This window comes from Lissotriton helveticus, chromosome 5_1 (assembly GCF_964261635.1).
Source record: "Lissotriton helveticus chromosome 5_1, aLisHel1.1, whole genome shotgun sequence".
NCBI classification, from domain to species: domain Eukaryota; kingdom Metazoa; phylum Chordata; class Amphibia; order Caudata; family Salamandridae; genus Lissotriton; species Lissotriton helveticus.
Window position 1 is genome coordinate 1,276,222,007 of NC_136065.1, and position 16,405 is coordinate 1,276,238,411.

The following is a 16,405-nucleotide window of genomic DNA, read 5'->3' on the forward strand; positions in this document are numbered from 1 at the left end:
CTGCTGCTAACGTGCCTTATCGCATGTTTTGTGTTCTTATCGTCGATCTGGCTGGTCGTTGAGAATGTTGCGAAGTGGTGTTGTCGTCGCTTATTGCACGGGAACGCCTGCTGTGCATCTCATTAGCGTTAGTTGCTGGGGTCATCTTGGCAATGTTTTTTTGTGGCGGCTATCGTAGGAAAACTAGTGATATCGCCTGTTAGCACCAGCTTGTAAATAGGGCAATATAGTTATCGCCACATTGGCTGCGATAAAGTGCTGCTAACTGGGCGATAAGTCCTTGACAATATGCCCCTTCGTTCTTTTTCATTTGCGTTGTTTCTGTTTGTGATTTCCAACTAATTACACACAGTACTTGTCCTTCTCTTAGTCGGCTGTATATTCTTGGAAATCTGTATTTTAGGGAGTGTCTCACCTGAGGCAATGTTCACCTGTCGTGTACTGCGGCTCAGCGCTAACTCGTATTCATTTGTTGCGCAAACATACGATTTCCTCGGGTGTTAACCAACCGCACGCGGGTGGTGGGGGGGGGATATTTATTTTACACGAATTTATTACGATGTTCTTGGAGCTCTTGGCCAGGATCCCGGCTTCATCGGAACCCACGCCCAGCCCGCCCTAAACGGAGTAGGCCGTTCTTCCTTTGATTACTCAGAGCAAACATGTCACATTTCAAAGACCTTCTTTTCCCCCCTTCCTCCTGTGTTGAGTATTTAAGTCCGCGCGCCGGCGTCTCTGCTATTAGCGACTCTGCAGTGAGAGAAGAACTCACAACTGAAGATGAGCCTCCCCGGTGTGCTGCTGGTTCTGCCCCTGCTGGGGCTCTGCTCAGGTAAGACGTCACCGGTCAATGTATATCTGACGCCACCCAGCCGGGCTTCAGAGCGCCTGAAAGGTGCGAAAGAACAAGCCATAAACGCTGATCAAGCATTGATTGAGCTGGCATAACAGACAGATTTTAAGATAATGCCAACGTTTTTTTAATAGATGTAAAGGTAAGTAAAAGTGCAGAGCACAGAGCACAAACATAAGTTGGCGAGAGAAACAGGTCATCCTCAGAACAGAGTAGATCAGCACACTGGCCTTACCGCAAAAAAGAGAACAGAAAACAAAATGCTTCGTTGCTATTTCATCTCTTTCTTCACTGCCTAGAGAGTGACCATCTCGCAACAGCTCTACTCGGCTTCTCCCTCGTCTCAGCTCTCCTGAAGCTTCACTTCCCCAGACCCGCCGATGCGCCCTAAGTTCTTGTAATGCCTGTCTCACTGAGACTGTGGTAGCCTCTCTCTTCAGCCACCCTGGTGTCTATCTCGCTGAGAGCAGCATGTCTGCTTTCAGAAGGAACAGCTCTTGCCTTTACTTTCACTAGCAAGTCCCGCACGCACATTTTCACCAAACACTCTTAATTTTGCCTTTGTGTGTTTCTCAACTAAGCGTTTCAGGGGCCTATTTCCCTCATCTGTTTAACCCCTGAATGTCCACCAACCCACATCTCCCTCCATTTGCATCTTCCCTCACCTAATGTTGGTCTCCCCCAAGTACTCTGGGTGCCCCTCTGTCTCACACCCCTCATATGCCCACTTCCCCAGAGCCTTCTTGCTTTTTGTCGGTCCTCGGCACTTCCATTCCTCACCACCCCCGAGGCTCCCGCGTTTCTCTGTCACAATCTTGTATACCTGTCTCCTTAGCTCCAAGAAGTTGTACCTCCTCAAAGTCTTCCCATGTATACGCTAACCTTGTGTTCATCTCTGTCAGATCCTCACATGTGTGTCCATAACCGGCCCCACCCGTCCGGCCTACCGGGGAAACGCCCAGTCCCCGCCTGGGCCAGCCCGGCCCTGAGACAAGTTATCAATATCTAACCCCGTAACATTTTGTGTGTTTTCCAGACCTCCAGCCTCACTCACCACGCGTGGGCCATACACATCTAGGGGTTCTAGTAGCGCACTCACACACACATCACTGATACCTGTTGGGAACTAGAAGCAGAACTCCAAATGTGGCTTTCATTAGACCCAGGTTCATGCAGAGCCGAGCCTGACCGATGAGGAGGATGCAGAAATACCTCCCAACACAGAGGAAGGCCTCCAGCAACAGCTGCTCCTCTGCACGTAACAGCACGAAAGCTAGCACATGGTTGCTCCACGATTTCTGATAATAGAATTTCCAACTGGAAACGTTTACATATTATCCATTCACTGCAATGGTCTGTATGTATCTACTTTATGAATCTACTAGAGTAAGACTTCTGAACCTTTCAATGTCACCAATATGCTAATTAGTTCTCACACCTGAGAATTTGGATAATTATGGCGCTGTGCTCTCCTAAAACATCTTGTGTGACACTCTGGGTTGGTCATCCCTGAGCCCCATCATGCATCTAGTCCTCAGCGCCCCAGAGAGTGTCTGCCTCTATTAAGGCCCCTTGAGTATGTGCAGAGCCCCCAGTGCCCTCTTTTGTGCCTATCTCTTCTTAGCTCATTGTGTGTCTACCATTTACACATTCTTTACTGTATCTAGAGAGGCCAGTTAGGTTTGAGCACAGCAGGAAAACAACCCGCCTCGGTTCTCCCACCCAATCAAATCCATGGTTCCCCCACCCTATTTGCATGTGAGAGCGGTGCCAGGTATGCATTGGTGCAGCTGTGGGATCCTTCAGCGCAAATGTTTTCCCTGGTGTCCTGCCAACCACTAGCTCGTCAGATCATACAGACGGTCATACATTACCACCAAGAGTAATCAGTGCTGCTGTAATTTCTATATAGTGTGGAACATTCCTTAAAAAAAGAGGCTGGACCCAATTTAGAGTGCTTACTATTTGTTCTACTATCAAGATATGGTTTCTAATTTCATAAACTCCTGTATGTCGACATAGCGTCTGCCTGTCATAATACATAAAAACAAACATTGGCAATTCCAATCGGTCTCGCATTTGCGAGAGTTAGAACTATTGCTATACAAACAAAGAGGGTCAGAGCTTGAAGATCCATTACCAGACGTAGCTACGTGTAATGGCCTATCAAATCCTAACTAAGACTCGGTGCATAGGGTCTAGGATGTGACCCACATACATCCCAAAAAGGTGATATAAAAACCACCACTACCAAAGCAACAAATTAACCCTGCACCCGAGAAGCAAAACCAATCTATTTGTAAAGGCAATAGTGAAACATATTTCAAAAGCAGAACAGAATATAAGTATGTAGCTTCCCAATTGAAAACACCAGACGATCGTATTCTTTGATTGTAGAAAATGTTGTCCTTTTGATTCCAAACACGTCATTCTTTAAAATACACGACAGAATTGCTATTGGTGTAAATGACAATGTCTTTTACCCATGTGTTTTGGTTTGGGATGGAGTGGATGTATGTGGTGTGGACTGGAATTATGTGGTTTGGATTGGAATGGAATTGTTAGTTGTGGAATTGTGTGGGGTGCAATTGTGTGGCGTGGAGTGGATTTGTGGAGTGGAATTATGTGGCATGGTCTCTGGATAGAGGTGAGAGATGCACAGAATAGATAGGAAGACAGAGAGGGATAGGTAGTTGGTGTAAAAGTGCTGAATGAACTCTAGACAGAGGAGCAGAAGCAGTGTGTGAGAAACAGGGAAAAAAGGGGAGAGCATGTGACAGATCCATAAATAAGGAGCACCTGTGTAAGCAGATGACACCCCAAGATTAGGAGGAGAACGTGGGATTGAGGGCCGGAAATCTTGAAAAGGCACGGGGAGAAGGTGTGCTCGAAGACCTGAAGTCAAACACATGAGAAAGGTGGGAAAAGTGCATGAGAGAGTGAGAGAGAGAGAGACTGTTGCTCTTCCCAAAGAAACCTTATTAACCTCAAAGTCAGGCAGGTGTTCAGAGAAGCAATGACCACCCAGCCGCTGATGGCAGGTCACTAGGTCTCGCAATGGCTACGTAATTATTTTTTACATTTCCTGTTACTTACCTTGGAATGAGGTGCACCAACGTTTAATAGCTCATGCTGAGAGCTTCTGAGCAGCGTTCCACGCACAGGCACTCTTTCTTTTACAAAGTTAGCACTGACCTTATCCCTGATTTTGTCCCTGACCAAAGGCAGGGATTTCACAACCAACTGCAGGGATGACACTTTCACCTTGATGGGTAGAGATGTTATGGTGTACAAGCACTAGACACAGAGACATGGTTCCAGCACACAGACACACCCAGCATGTATCTAGGCTGTAATTCAAGCAGAATAAAATAGTTTTCCTTGCACAAGCAGGACCTGCCAACTACTGATGTGTGTGTCAGGTGTTTTCCTGCTACACCTGCAAAGCACGCGCTCCCCGCCCTTCTCAGAACACTGGCTTCTCTCAAGATGTACAGGTGCGATTCATGAGAGGTAAGAAGTGTGTATATCAGACAGAAAGGATTACAGACTAGGTTGTTGTTCACACGTGCAATTTGCAAATGGTGTAACCTGATCCCTGGAAATGCAGGAGTAACTCAACTGGAAGTAACACACCACAGAAGAACATTTGCGATGAATTGGGCTCCAAAACATCAGTAATAAAGCACTTAGGGCCATATTATCAAGAAAGGGCGATACATTATCGCCACTTTTATCGGCAGGAAACTGCAGCTAAAGCGGCGATAATGGACTTGATAATATGCCCTTGTGAATTCCCATAGAAGCCCAGGTTAACATCAGAACCTGGGCTTCAATGGGAATTCACAAGGGCATATTATCAAGCCCATTATCGCCGCTTTAGCCGATAAAAGCTGTGATAATGTATCGCCATTTCTTGATAATATGGCCCCTAGTTATGCACCAGCAATGATACCCTGGCTGGGGAAAGAGTTGGCAAAATCATAATAACGGGGAGGGTTAAAAGGAAGGCCTTATAGTGCAGCTGGATACTCGTGAAACACTTTGTAGGTAAAAGCAAGAGACTGCCTAATAAAATGCTGCTGCGCAAGATGCCACTAGTTAACCATGCACAAAAGTTAGGAGGCATTGTGGGAAAGATCCGGTCAAATAAGAAATAACCCACCTGAACCAGTCCTTACATCATCGCACCAGTAAAGAGCAATCAATGCCAAACAGCACGTGAGATTAGGGTCTCAAGACCTCCAACAGCACAATGCAGGCCTCTTTGTACAGAAATCACTGCCATGTTGTAGAGGAAAAATAGGTGATATGCAGACAGTGCAGTATGCGGGCTGGGGACTGCTGACATAGTGTGGAAGGTCAGCTATCTAGGCAGGAGGAGCTGTCCTGGACCGAAACCCCACTAAGGCCTCTCACAGACGGTGCGCCTCTGTTGGAAGGGCCGATTGGATGGCATGGCTCCGGTTCTGGGCTCTCAGGCTAGTCTTGACGCTCTTGTGCTGATGTCACACAAACATCCATTAAAGGAGCGAAGAATCATAGCATCCCTTTAAGGCAGAGGTCTTCAAACTTTTGTAGGCTGAGCCCCCCAGCTGATTTTTTTTAGATGTTGCCCACCCCTCCCACCACCACCTGATAGAAATGTCTGGAATCGACCCCCACGGGCATATTCAGCTAATAATGTTTATTACAATAAGAGTGTTTAGTAAACTGCAGGTTTGTGAATGGGTGTGGTAAAATTAAAGAGGCCTATTACACAGCTCAAAACACCACTTTCCAAGATAAAATGTGCGCAAATTGTTTTTACTAGAATGCTTTGTTTTACACAGGACATTGATTGATAATAACACCACCAACATAAATGTGACAGGTGTGCCTGTTTTTCAGAGACGGTCAATCTGTGGATGGATATTTGCTACTGCCATCCTCAGGTTGTGCTCCACATCCAGTCTTGAACCGTACTTAGCCTTTAATATTGCAAGTGCTGAGAACCCAACAGGGACTGTAAGGGAGACAGTGTTGTCAGATTTTTCAAGCACTCCCTAGCTCAGAGCTGATACACGAGAAACAAATCTTCTCTAGAAATCATTAACAAATGTCTTAGGCAGCATTATAATGGTATAATTGCCCACCAACCAGTTATGGATCCGAAGACAGTTGAAAGTCCGCAGAGAGGGCGCTTAACGAACACCTATTTGAGAATTCCTTAGTGGTACGATAAGTTGCTTGCCTGAAGCAATGGGGGTTTAGGAAATGTCAGGCTAATGTTTAAAAAAAATAAAACTAATTGTTGGAACCGGAGGTCTCTGGTTGGCACAGGTATGCACTTGTGACAAGCAGGGACCATCAGCTCCAAGTCAGGGTAAGGGAACTACTCCTTTGAATAACCCCTGCTTACCCTCTAGGTAGTGTGGCGCGAGCAGACAAGGCTAATCCTCAGGGCGATAGTAAGTTAAGCATTTATGATCACACCCAGTAAACCCACTGACCCACCACAAATGGACACCAGTCGTGTAGTTGTATCAAAAATACGTATACTTTATATAAAAGATAGATTCAGGCAGGATTATCACAAGACCATGTAACGTTTAGCGATTCGAGGCCACCAGATTATGATAGGCAAGATTTGTCTTTGAATGTTCGTTGTTCAGCAAGGTACGATGACAGGGAAATAAGAATGTTGCGGACCTTGGATCCGATATGAACTCGGGACAGAGTTCACGTGTACCTTGCTTGTGGAAGTCCGAGGCGTTTCAGGCGCAGCTGGTGAGGGCGGACTCCGGACGAGGCCGACGGTTCTCCAGAGGATCTCTCTGGCTCAGGTCCCCCTCGAGGAGCGAGGTGGAGGAGCAGGACTGTGGAGGGTTGTGGTGATCCGGGGTCGATGCAGCTCACGGGGCGAGGCGCCGTTCAGGCCTGCGGGGCGTACTACTTCTTAGCACGCCGGGTCGTACTCGTGGATCTCTGAGGGGCGTCACGTTCTATGGCAGACGAGTGCAACACCAGGCTTCCGGTACCACGGTACGGGGAGGCCTTTCTTGAGGTGTGGCACGGGTCTTGGTATGCAGGAGGGCAAAGCGAGACAGTCGGGTACGTTACGACGTACGGACCGTCCGAGGCTATGGAATGCGCTCCGTGCAGATTCTGGCGGGAGAAGATGAGAGGTGCGCAACCCGCTCCGTTAGCGGCGAGGTGACAGGAGAGCGGGCGGCCCGGCACTGATCGGAGAGCGACTCAGGAATGAGCGGGCTCTATACGGCGGGGCGACCAGGCTCCGAGCCGTCACGACCTGGGAGGGGGCGAAGGCACCCGAGTCACAACTCCGGTGAGGGAATAAGAACTAAGGCCCAACAGCAGATGTGCACAAGCAGATAGAACCCAATGGTCCTGGGGTTCCCTTCAGGGGGCAAGCTCTCGATCAAGCCCTTGGAGATTGTTTCAGGCACAAGTCTACAAAGTCCTTTCTGGTCCTTTCCTCTCCGTTCTCAGCAAGGCACCACTGCAGGCCAGTCTGACAGGATTCAGACCGGTTTCCATCCTTCAGCTTCTCTTGGTCCTTCTAGTCAGGCAGAGGTTCGTCGTGGTCAAAACTGGATCTGATTTGTAAGGAGCGGAGCTCCTATATTTATACTGCGATTCTTTTGTCTTTGCAGGCCAGGGGGCCTGAGCCTAGTTCAACCTGGTTTTGGAGTACTCTGTTTACAGGAAGCTGCCGTCTTCTTTCGGAGTGCAGGGCAGAGACATCAGACGCTCCACAGGAGGTGGAGCCAGCATTGTGGTGGTGGAGCACAACCCTACTCAGAGTCAAGGACTACTCCGCCCACCCATCCTGGTGTAAGCACCCTATTCACCACCTGGGGGTTCCAACTGTCCCTGGGAATCTCCCAGCCCTGTCACTCACACAAACCCAGACAACAGATACACATCCTGGCAGAGGCGGGCTAAATAGTTAGGCGTGCAAAGGCTATCTTTCTAAAAGTAGCATTTGCAAACCCAGGATATTAAAATAAACCTTACTAAAGGAAGTATTTTATTATTCTGAGTTCAGGCATACTAAACTCGACATGCTACCCTGTTCCCTGAGCCTGCCGGGACTATAGCGTGTAATAGTTCCGACAGCTCATCTTGGCCTAAGAGAACCGGTAGCCCTTCCATAGTGAAGAACGAAAAGGGCGGTAATTCACTATGAGGACATGCCACACTCTAGGCTTGTCCTACCTTACACTCCAATGCACCCTGCCCGTAGGCCTACCATAGGGGCGACTGATATGGAGGTTAGGGAAGGTTCAGGGACTGGCAAGTGTGGGCACTTGCGCAGTCAGCGTGACAGTACGGGACTGTACGCGGGGTCTGCAATGGTGGACCAGAGTCATATCTTACGAGGCCGCTTCTGTGGGTGGCGCAACCAGTGCTGCAGGCCCACTAGCAGCATTTGTATCTACAAGCCCCGGCACTCCTCGTGCACTTTACTGGGGACTGACAGTAAACCAAATAAGCCAATCGGGGAAATCAATTACACATACACTTTCCCTTGGGAGCACTTGCACTGCGGCACGGATTAGCCGTGGCGCAGTGCCCTGAGCATCGAACACCAGCAAAACATCTGAGGCACATCAGCAAAAAGAGTGGAAGGGAGACCCACGCCAAGGTGCCAGGTCTAACACTACTAATAAGTTAATGATGTTGTCTATTTTACTTCAGAGCAATGTTGTCTGACAGACTTTGTGATGGCATGGACATGTTAGGGATTTTGGGTGCCCTGGCCAAAAACTATTTTGGGATTTTGGGGGCCCCTGTTCAGTACAGATTTGAGTTTAAATAATTTACTTTCAGCTCTGCCATACTCTATATAGCCAGGCTACTAACGGTGCATAGGCGCTGTAGTCGAAATTCTAAAAGCGTTTACATCTATTATTCAGAGATAGTGATGTGTTTTCACTGTTGTAACAAAGCAGCAGCGCACTAATTTTACAGTGAATAATATCTGTTATATCCTCCAATTTCTCATATGTGAGGACCAGCTAGGATGTAATTTTTTTATAGTTCACTTTTTTATGGTTTTGCATGAAACAAACACATTTCTCTGAAAATAGTACTAGACTCCCTCACATCAATCACATTAAAAAGAAATTAAACAAAACCGTATTTGCAAGAATCTGTTAAGGAATTATTCCAGGCCATCAGGGCAAAAACAGAACTGTCTCTATCAAGGGGCCCCTGGAAGGCTGGATTGAAGTGCATTTAGATGTCTCCTTTTGTAATTTAGGACAAAAACCTTTATGGGGCAGGACATTCCCATACTTGTGTACAGGGGTGAGTGAGGTGACCATATGCATTTGGATGCGCATGTTAGTGCAGAGTGGGAGTAATGAATGTATGGTTAGTGGTGGGTTTATTTGAGTGAGATTGCAGATTGAGCAGCAAGGGGGACAGTTGAGTGAAGTGCCAATAGGTGCAGATTGAGTAGAGTGCTTGTGTTATTGCAGGGTTAGGTACAGGGTGAACAGCGCAAGAGCATTGTGAGTGCAGAGTGATCACTGTGAGTGGAGGTAAGTGGGTGAATGGTGTGAGTGCATGGTGATTAGTGTGAGTGCAGGCTGAGCGGGTGAATGGTGTGAGTGTATTGTGATCAGTGTGAGCGCATTGTGATCGCTGTGAGTGCAGAGTGATCACTGTGAGTGGAGGGTAAGTGGGTGAATGGTGTGAGTGTATCAGGATCAGTGTGAGTGCAGGGTGAGGGTAAAAGTGAAGGGCGAGAATGAGGAGCGAGTTGTCTGAATACAAGGTGCAATCCCAGACACTTGAAATAATTCAGCATACTATTGACGAAAGTGTGTGGTTTCAAATGTGTTAAAATATTGCTATTATGACAGTATCCAGGGATCAGGGTGATGGAGAAAATAATGTGCTCATCCCTCAAGAAACTTCTAATCTTATGATTAGGGCTGCCAGCTTATTATTTTGATGTCACAGATGATATAAAAATAAGCAGTCACCTAAAGCTGAATTTTCAGCACTTGTCTGTGCATACTTTGAACAGCAAATATAACTAGAAATAACTTTTAATTGTTTTCTAGAGTTGCCTGAATGATTCATGGCCAATTATAAAAGGGAACAAAGACAGAAAAGTCACATTACAAATTAATACGTACAGGGCCGGCTTTAGGGCAGTGCAACAGGTGCGGCCGCACTGGGCGCTGACCTATGGAGGGGGCGCCGACCTCATGGGGAGTTGCTGTGTTTAGCAATAACTTATGAATGGAACATATGCCTGGTGGTAGTGAGAGAATCCGAGGAGGCAGTCATGGGGTGTGGGGGCACCAAAAACGATTTTCGCACCAGGCGCCACCAGCGCTAAAGAAGGCCATGAACACATACTATTTAGTATCAAGACAAGCAATTTGCAGGCTGTTTAAACAACACATGGCTGGTTGGCATTTTGCGAGCCTGCCTGTGTAATTTTAAAAGAAACTTTCAGGGACGTTTTAAGGATTTTGGGGGCCCTGGGCCAAATGTATATTGGGGGAACCCGGGTCGGACCAAGTTTGATTTTATGATCCAGTCTCAGCTCTTTCATGCCTTCTTTGCTCAAATACTAAATGTGTGTACATCTGATATTCAGGGATAGTGATGTGTGTTTTCAGTATGTAACACAACAGCCATTCACTAATATTACTGCAAATAATCTCTGTCACACCCTCCCATTTCTCATATGTGAGGTCCTGTATTGATCTAAAATACACTTTTTATATGGATGTTGCTTGACGCATAAACACATTTTGTCTGCAAAATGTCTGTAATAGACTTACACATTAAAAATTAATGATAGAAAAATGCTATTTACAACATTGGGTTTAAAAAAATGTCAAGGTAATGAGGACAACACTCTGTAGAACAGAGCTGGCACTTTCAGTCACCCCCCCCCCAACCCACCCCTCCCCCTTTGAAAGGCTGGGGCCCTGAGCCAGATCCCACCTTGCCCAGAGCCCACCTCGCCCATGCCTTGAAACCTCCCTGGAAACTTCTCCTCTCTGGGAAGAGCTAACTCTCCCAGGAGAGGGTTAATTCATAAGAGCTGAAATGCTTCAGCTGCAGTGGGAGGCAAGGGGTCTCCTCTGCTAAAACCGAAAGCGTGTCTGCTGGTTTGCTTTCGGTTTTAGCAGAGGAGTCATCCTGCCTCCCACTGCAGCTGAAGCATTCTATGAATTAACCCCCTCCTGGGAGGGTTAACAAAACAAAAGCATGGGCACTTCGTGCCCCGTCGATTTCCCCTCCCTCCTCCCTCCAGCCATACTGGACTTCACCAAGAGAACAAAGGACAGTTTACAGTGGAGTGAGCGCCCCCCCTGAGATGGCGTCTCGCCCCCACAGATTGAAGAACTCTGCTTTAAGGGGAGTGCATGCATACATCCTCCAAAAAGGGGAGGATAAATAACTCTCTTTAAAGGGAAAGAGATCTACAACACAAGAGAAATTCATATATTATAGTTTTCAAATATCCATATCATATTTTGAAATCGAGGAACTGCCACATAGAATGCACTCCAAAGGCCCCCGTAAATGAAAGGAAACCCAATGAACCAACACTAAGTTAGTAGTGTACTAAGAGACCCTTTAAAGACGGTGCAGCTAGCACGACAAATACATACAAAACAAAGAGAGCGAAATGACTCACGATGGGCCTAACCACCGGTCTCTTAAATGGGGATATTGCTCTCAAATGCACTACAGAAAAAACTGTGATGAAAGAAAAGAGAAAATGAACGTTCACGTTTAGCTATAAAAAATAACCAATTTGAATCTGACAGAGAAAAGATAAAGGAGGCCAAGGTTGTAAAAACATGAGCGCTCACTGAGAAAAAATAGTTAAAGCAGGATGGGGGAGGAGGGGTTTAGCCTGGCAAGCAGTGATGGGTGGGAGGTGGTGGTGTGGTGACGACACCACATGGGGAGATTAAGTGCCGAAGCAAGGCACAAGCAGGAAACCTTTAAAAGAAGACACAAGCAGGAAACCATTAAAAAAGAGTTCACCAAAACAAATACATAAAGACAAATGCATAGAGATCAGTAATTGGACAGTGCACTGTGGGAGTAAACGAAAAACAAAAGGGTGGGGCAAAGATGAAGGATTAACTAACAGCAAACAAGCATTTTTGATTGACAATGGGAGGGATGAAGAAAAAGGCAATGGGCTGGCTTCAACCCCACAGACTGAATACAGCATGTCTGGTGGACGGCACATGCGTGCTACCTTGGCTCGACCTAAAAAAATGATCGAACCCAAGATGTCTCAAAGTTTCTTGTATGGGACTGCGAGGGAAACCAAACCTCAGCCAACAGTTTATTCTTCCAGGCTGCCCAGAGTTCTTAAAAGTTATGTCCGCTACCAACGACATGGTGGCAGAGGAATATAATTGTTTTAACTCCTCAACACCTTTTTGATTACATTCAAAAGTGTAGACCAGTCGCTGCTGTGCACTGAGAACAATCTGGGGGGCCACTCTCTATCATTTGTGACTCCTAAAATGTTTTTAATGTTTATTTTAGTGCACCCTCATTCACCCATGAATTAGTGTCAAAAAGGTATAATCAGTTGGGCTCAGCATTATATTTATGCCTTCTTCAAACACCTTTAGAATTTGAAGTAGAACATACAACACACCTTTCTTCATATACTGACAAAGATGTGGTCCAGAATAAGAAGCTTGTCTTAAAAAGAAAAAACTGAGACATAAAATGCAAACACAGATTTGTAGCAGTCTGCAATTTCGCAGTTTTTCACAGAATTATTGATAAACACAACTTACCCCTAAGGGTTTAAGGTACCTCCCTCCTTTTCCTTCCCCTTCTTTTTGTATTATCAAAATTTAGCCACATAAGTTGTTTAATTTGAATTACATTCCAACTTCCCCATAGCGTAGCCTCACTGATAGTTAACAGTATCTATAGAGACACAAGAAGTGCAGTTCCTAGTATGTCCAAAAAAGTTATCTCCTTTCCTCATGCACAGTGTCCTTTCAAATCTGTAACCTACTATTAGCCCATTTGGTTTCTGTCGTCTATTTGTAAAATGACTGCTGCATCTCTCAGAGCGTATGGTCAACTTGCTGCTAGGTGACTCCACTGTATAGGTGCATCAACCTAACACCACTACTCAGCCATGTGCATAGGTCAGCAGTGAACTAGTTTTATGTTAGAACGTGATCCTGATCTCCAAAATGTGACTTTACATGCAAGATCATCAGGCACTAGTGCTGCTATACTCAGGGGTTTATGGTTACAAAACTAGACAACTGCCTATTATGTCAACAACATTTTATATTGGAGATTCCATCTTGTAAGGGCACTTGTAATATTTCTATCCATAATAAATTAATCTGTTATTTCACACAATCTGTATGTGTAAATTGCAAATATACATCATAACATATTCTTTTTGTGTGCCTACTCCAAAATGAGGAATCGAAATACCAAGGATGCTGACAGTCACCATTTTTGTACTTACACTGCACTCATTACAAACCACTGTAACACACCTGAGAAACCCCATCTTATGTCTTATCCCTATAGATATAGGCATTTGTCTGCACTGTAGTAAACATAGGAAAAGAGATTTCTTAAGCCTAGACATCATCACAACTGTTATTGTCCAAACAATTAATTGACTATAATTGTTCATTGTCACAAATACAATACTGTGATGAACATAGCCTCACTTCTCATCCTTACAGATAATAACAAGAACTCATGGACATTCAGATATTGATTGTGGAGAATCCGTTTCTTAAAGCCCATTCCAATTTAGGAAAGAACTGAAGGCGCACCTTTTTAAAAACAGTTATATGCCAGAATATTGATGACAAAAATATTTTGGTACAAATAAATTGTTGTGAAAATATTGACAAGCAAAATATAAAGTATGTATGCATACAATGCATAATATAAAGTACAACAATGTCGACTACCAAAATAGAGTGGTCCAAAATACCTACTTTATACCAGCATTTATGTGCATTTGATTACAATTATCATTATTTTAAGTAAAATGTTAAATTATTATTGAAAAAAAATAATTGATCATATCTAAATATTCACTGAAAAAAAACAAAAGTGTCAGAGACATTATAGTTAGGCTTAGAAATCATTTGTACAAAACCAGTGAAATTCAGCAGTTATAGTTATCTGAGCTACCTATAACTTAAGCCCCCGCAACGCACTGCTTAGGACCTCACATATTACATCACTCTTGACATGGCCAGTCACATCACTGATGACATTACTAATGACATCACTGATGATATCATCCACAGAACCACTAACACACCCTCTCACACCCCATAGAACCTCATCCGCACATCTAGGGGGCCAGTGTATTCCTACCTAACCCCCTTTTCTTTTTGTAATTTTGTTTGTGGGATTCGGCCGGAGTCGAGTCCCAAGCTGGCTGCCAAAACATCCTGGTTTGAAGTGTTGGCAGTCAATCAGATTGAGAACAGGGACTGTTGGACCCTCGGAGGATATTTATATACAAAATTCTCAGCCACCGCTTGATGGATCACAACAAAACTTTGAAGACAGCAGGCAAAGTGAGAGTCATGCTAGTTTTGAAAATTTTGTGAGGATTCATCAAACAACGCCAAAGGAATTGGCAAATTAAAAAACGCTCTCCCTATGGAAACTAAGTCCTAGGTATAACTACTGTTGACTGCCAGTAGGTAAAAAAAAAGAAAAACATAATATATAATAATATATATATATATATATATATATATATATAATATATATATATATATATATATATATATATATATATATATATATATATATATATATATATATATATATATATATATCAAACTCCGCTCCTTTCATTCGAAAAAGAGTAAGGCCACAGCTGAGGAACAAGTCGGTAGCACTTTATTTAGCTGCACATCAGGGAAATTGTTCTCCTTTGTTATGGCGGATGCATTTATATATATTCACTGAAAAAACCATAGGTTATAGACCATATATAGTTAGGAATTAGCATTTACAAAACCTTGAAAATTCACTGAAAAAACCATAGGTTATAGACCATATATAGTTAGGAATTAGCATTTAAAAAACCTTATTTTACTCACACAAAACCATTGAAATTCCATATATAGTTAGTTGCACTAACTATATATCGCGCACCCGCAATCCACTGCTGATGATGTCACATATTACATCATTCATGACATGGTCAGTGACATCACTGATGACATCACTGATGACATCTCAAATGACATCACTGATGACATCACTGATGACATCTCATTTGACATCATTCTTGTGCTAATACGATAAACCTCTTCAGACTCTAATATAACCTTAGATACACTCAGTGTATACAGACACTCACACAGTGTCACTCATCCATGGAGTTACTCACACACCTAGTCAGTCATGCAAAGAAACAATCTCACCTCCATTTCCTCAACTATACAGTTATACACACCTTACTTATTCAAACATATACTAACACATATTTACTCTCTTATACAATCCCTGATACAAGTTCACAATGATCCATACAGCCACTCACACATTCACTAGCTCTCATGCACAGTTATTTATATATGCCAACTCTCACATGTACTTTGTTTTACATATGTACTTACTTTGACATGTAGCACTGAGATATCCATTCACTCACCAATACACTCATGCACACAGTCAACCGCTCATACAGGTGTTTCCACATGCACTCTTGAACTCATACACCTAGTGAATCAACTGCTCACACATCTATGCACAGAGTCACACACCTCCCAGCCACCCCCACACAAACTCAATCTCCCATACAAATACTTGGGCAACCAATCAATAACACATATAGCCTCTCGTATAGCTAATGATCAACACATGCAGCAGTTTACATCAAAACAGACATACTGATGCACACATTCAGACAGTTTAGTCACTAACCCATGCATTTAGTACGACACATTTATTCACTCACTCATACAGTCAGTCACGCACCTACTAAATCCTTCATCCAGACACTTATACATCCACTCATTCTTCAATATATCAAACATATTTAAACTTTACAGAAACACACAGTCACTGGATGATGTTATCAGTGATGTCATTTGAGATGTCATCAGTGATGTCATTTGAGATGTCATCAGTGATGTCACTGACCATGTCATGAATGATGTAATATGTGACATCATCAGCAGTGGATTGCGGGTGCGCGATATATAGTTAGTGCAACTAACTATATATGGAATTTCAATGGTTTTGTGTGAGTAAAATAAGGTTTTTTAAATGCTAATTCCTAACTATATATGGTCTATAACCTATGGTTTTTTCAGTGAATTTTCAAGGTTTTGTAAATGCTAATTCCTAACTATATATGGTCTATAACCTATGGTTTTTTCAGTGAATTTCAATGGTTTTTTAATAGCAAATATCATAAGCTGTCGAATGTCAAGTACGTGGTAAGTAAAAACATTTTCGTGTTTATGCACACTGATCTGCTTTGAATGCTGCCCCCCCCCCCTCATTTCTATTAGGAGTACT

The 16,405-nt window shown here is 44.0% G+C and overlaps 1 protein-coding gene across 1 annotated transcript in view; it reads left to right on the forward strand.

Annotated features, from left to right (window-relative positions):
• Nucleotides 1-685: 685 nt before the first annotated feature.
• LOC144755303 (fish-egg lectin-like) overlaps nucleotides 686-16,405 on the forward strand; it is a 136,434-nt gene continuing 120,714 nt past the window's right edge. Inside the window, exon 1 of the mRNA XM_078644098.1 lies at nucleotides 686-832. Within this exon, the coding sequence (XP_078500224.1) occupies nucleotides 781-832 (52 nt within the window). The 5' untranslated portion in view covers nucleotides 686-780. The remainder of the gene's footprint in view (nucleotides 833-16,405) is intronic.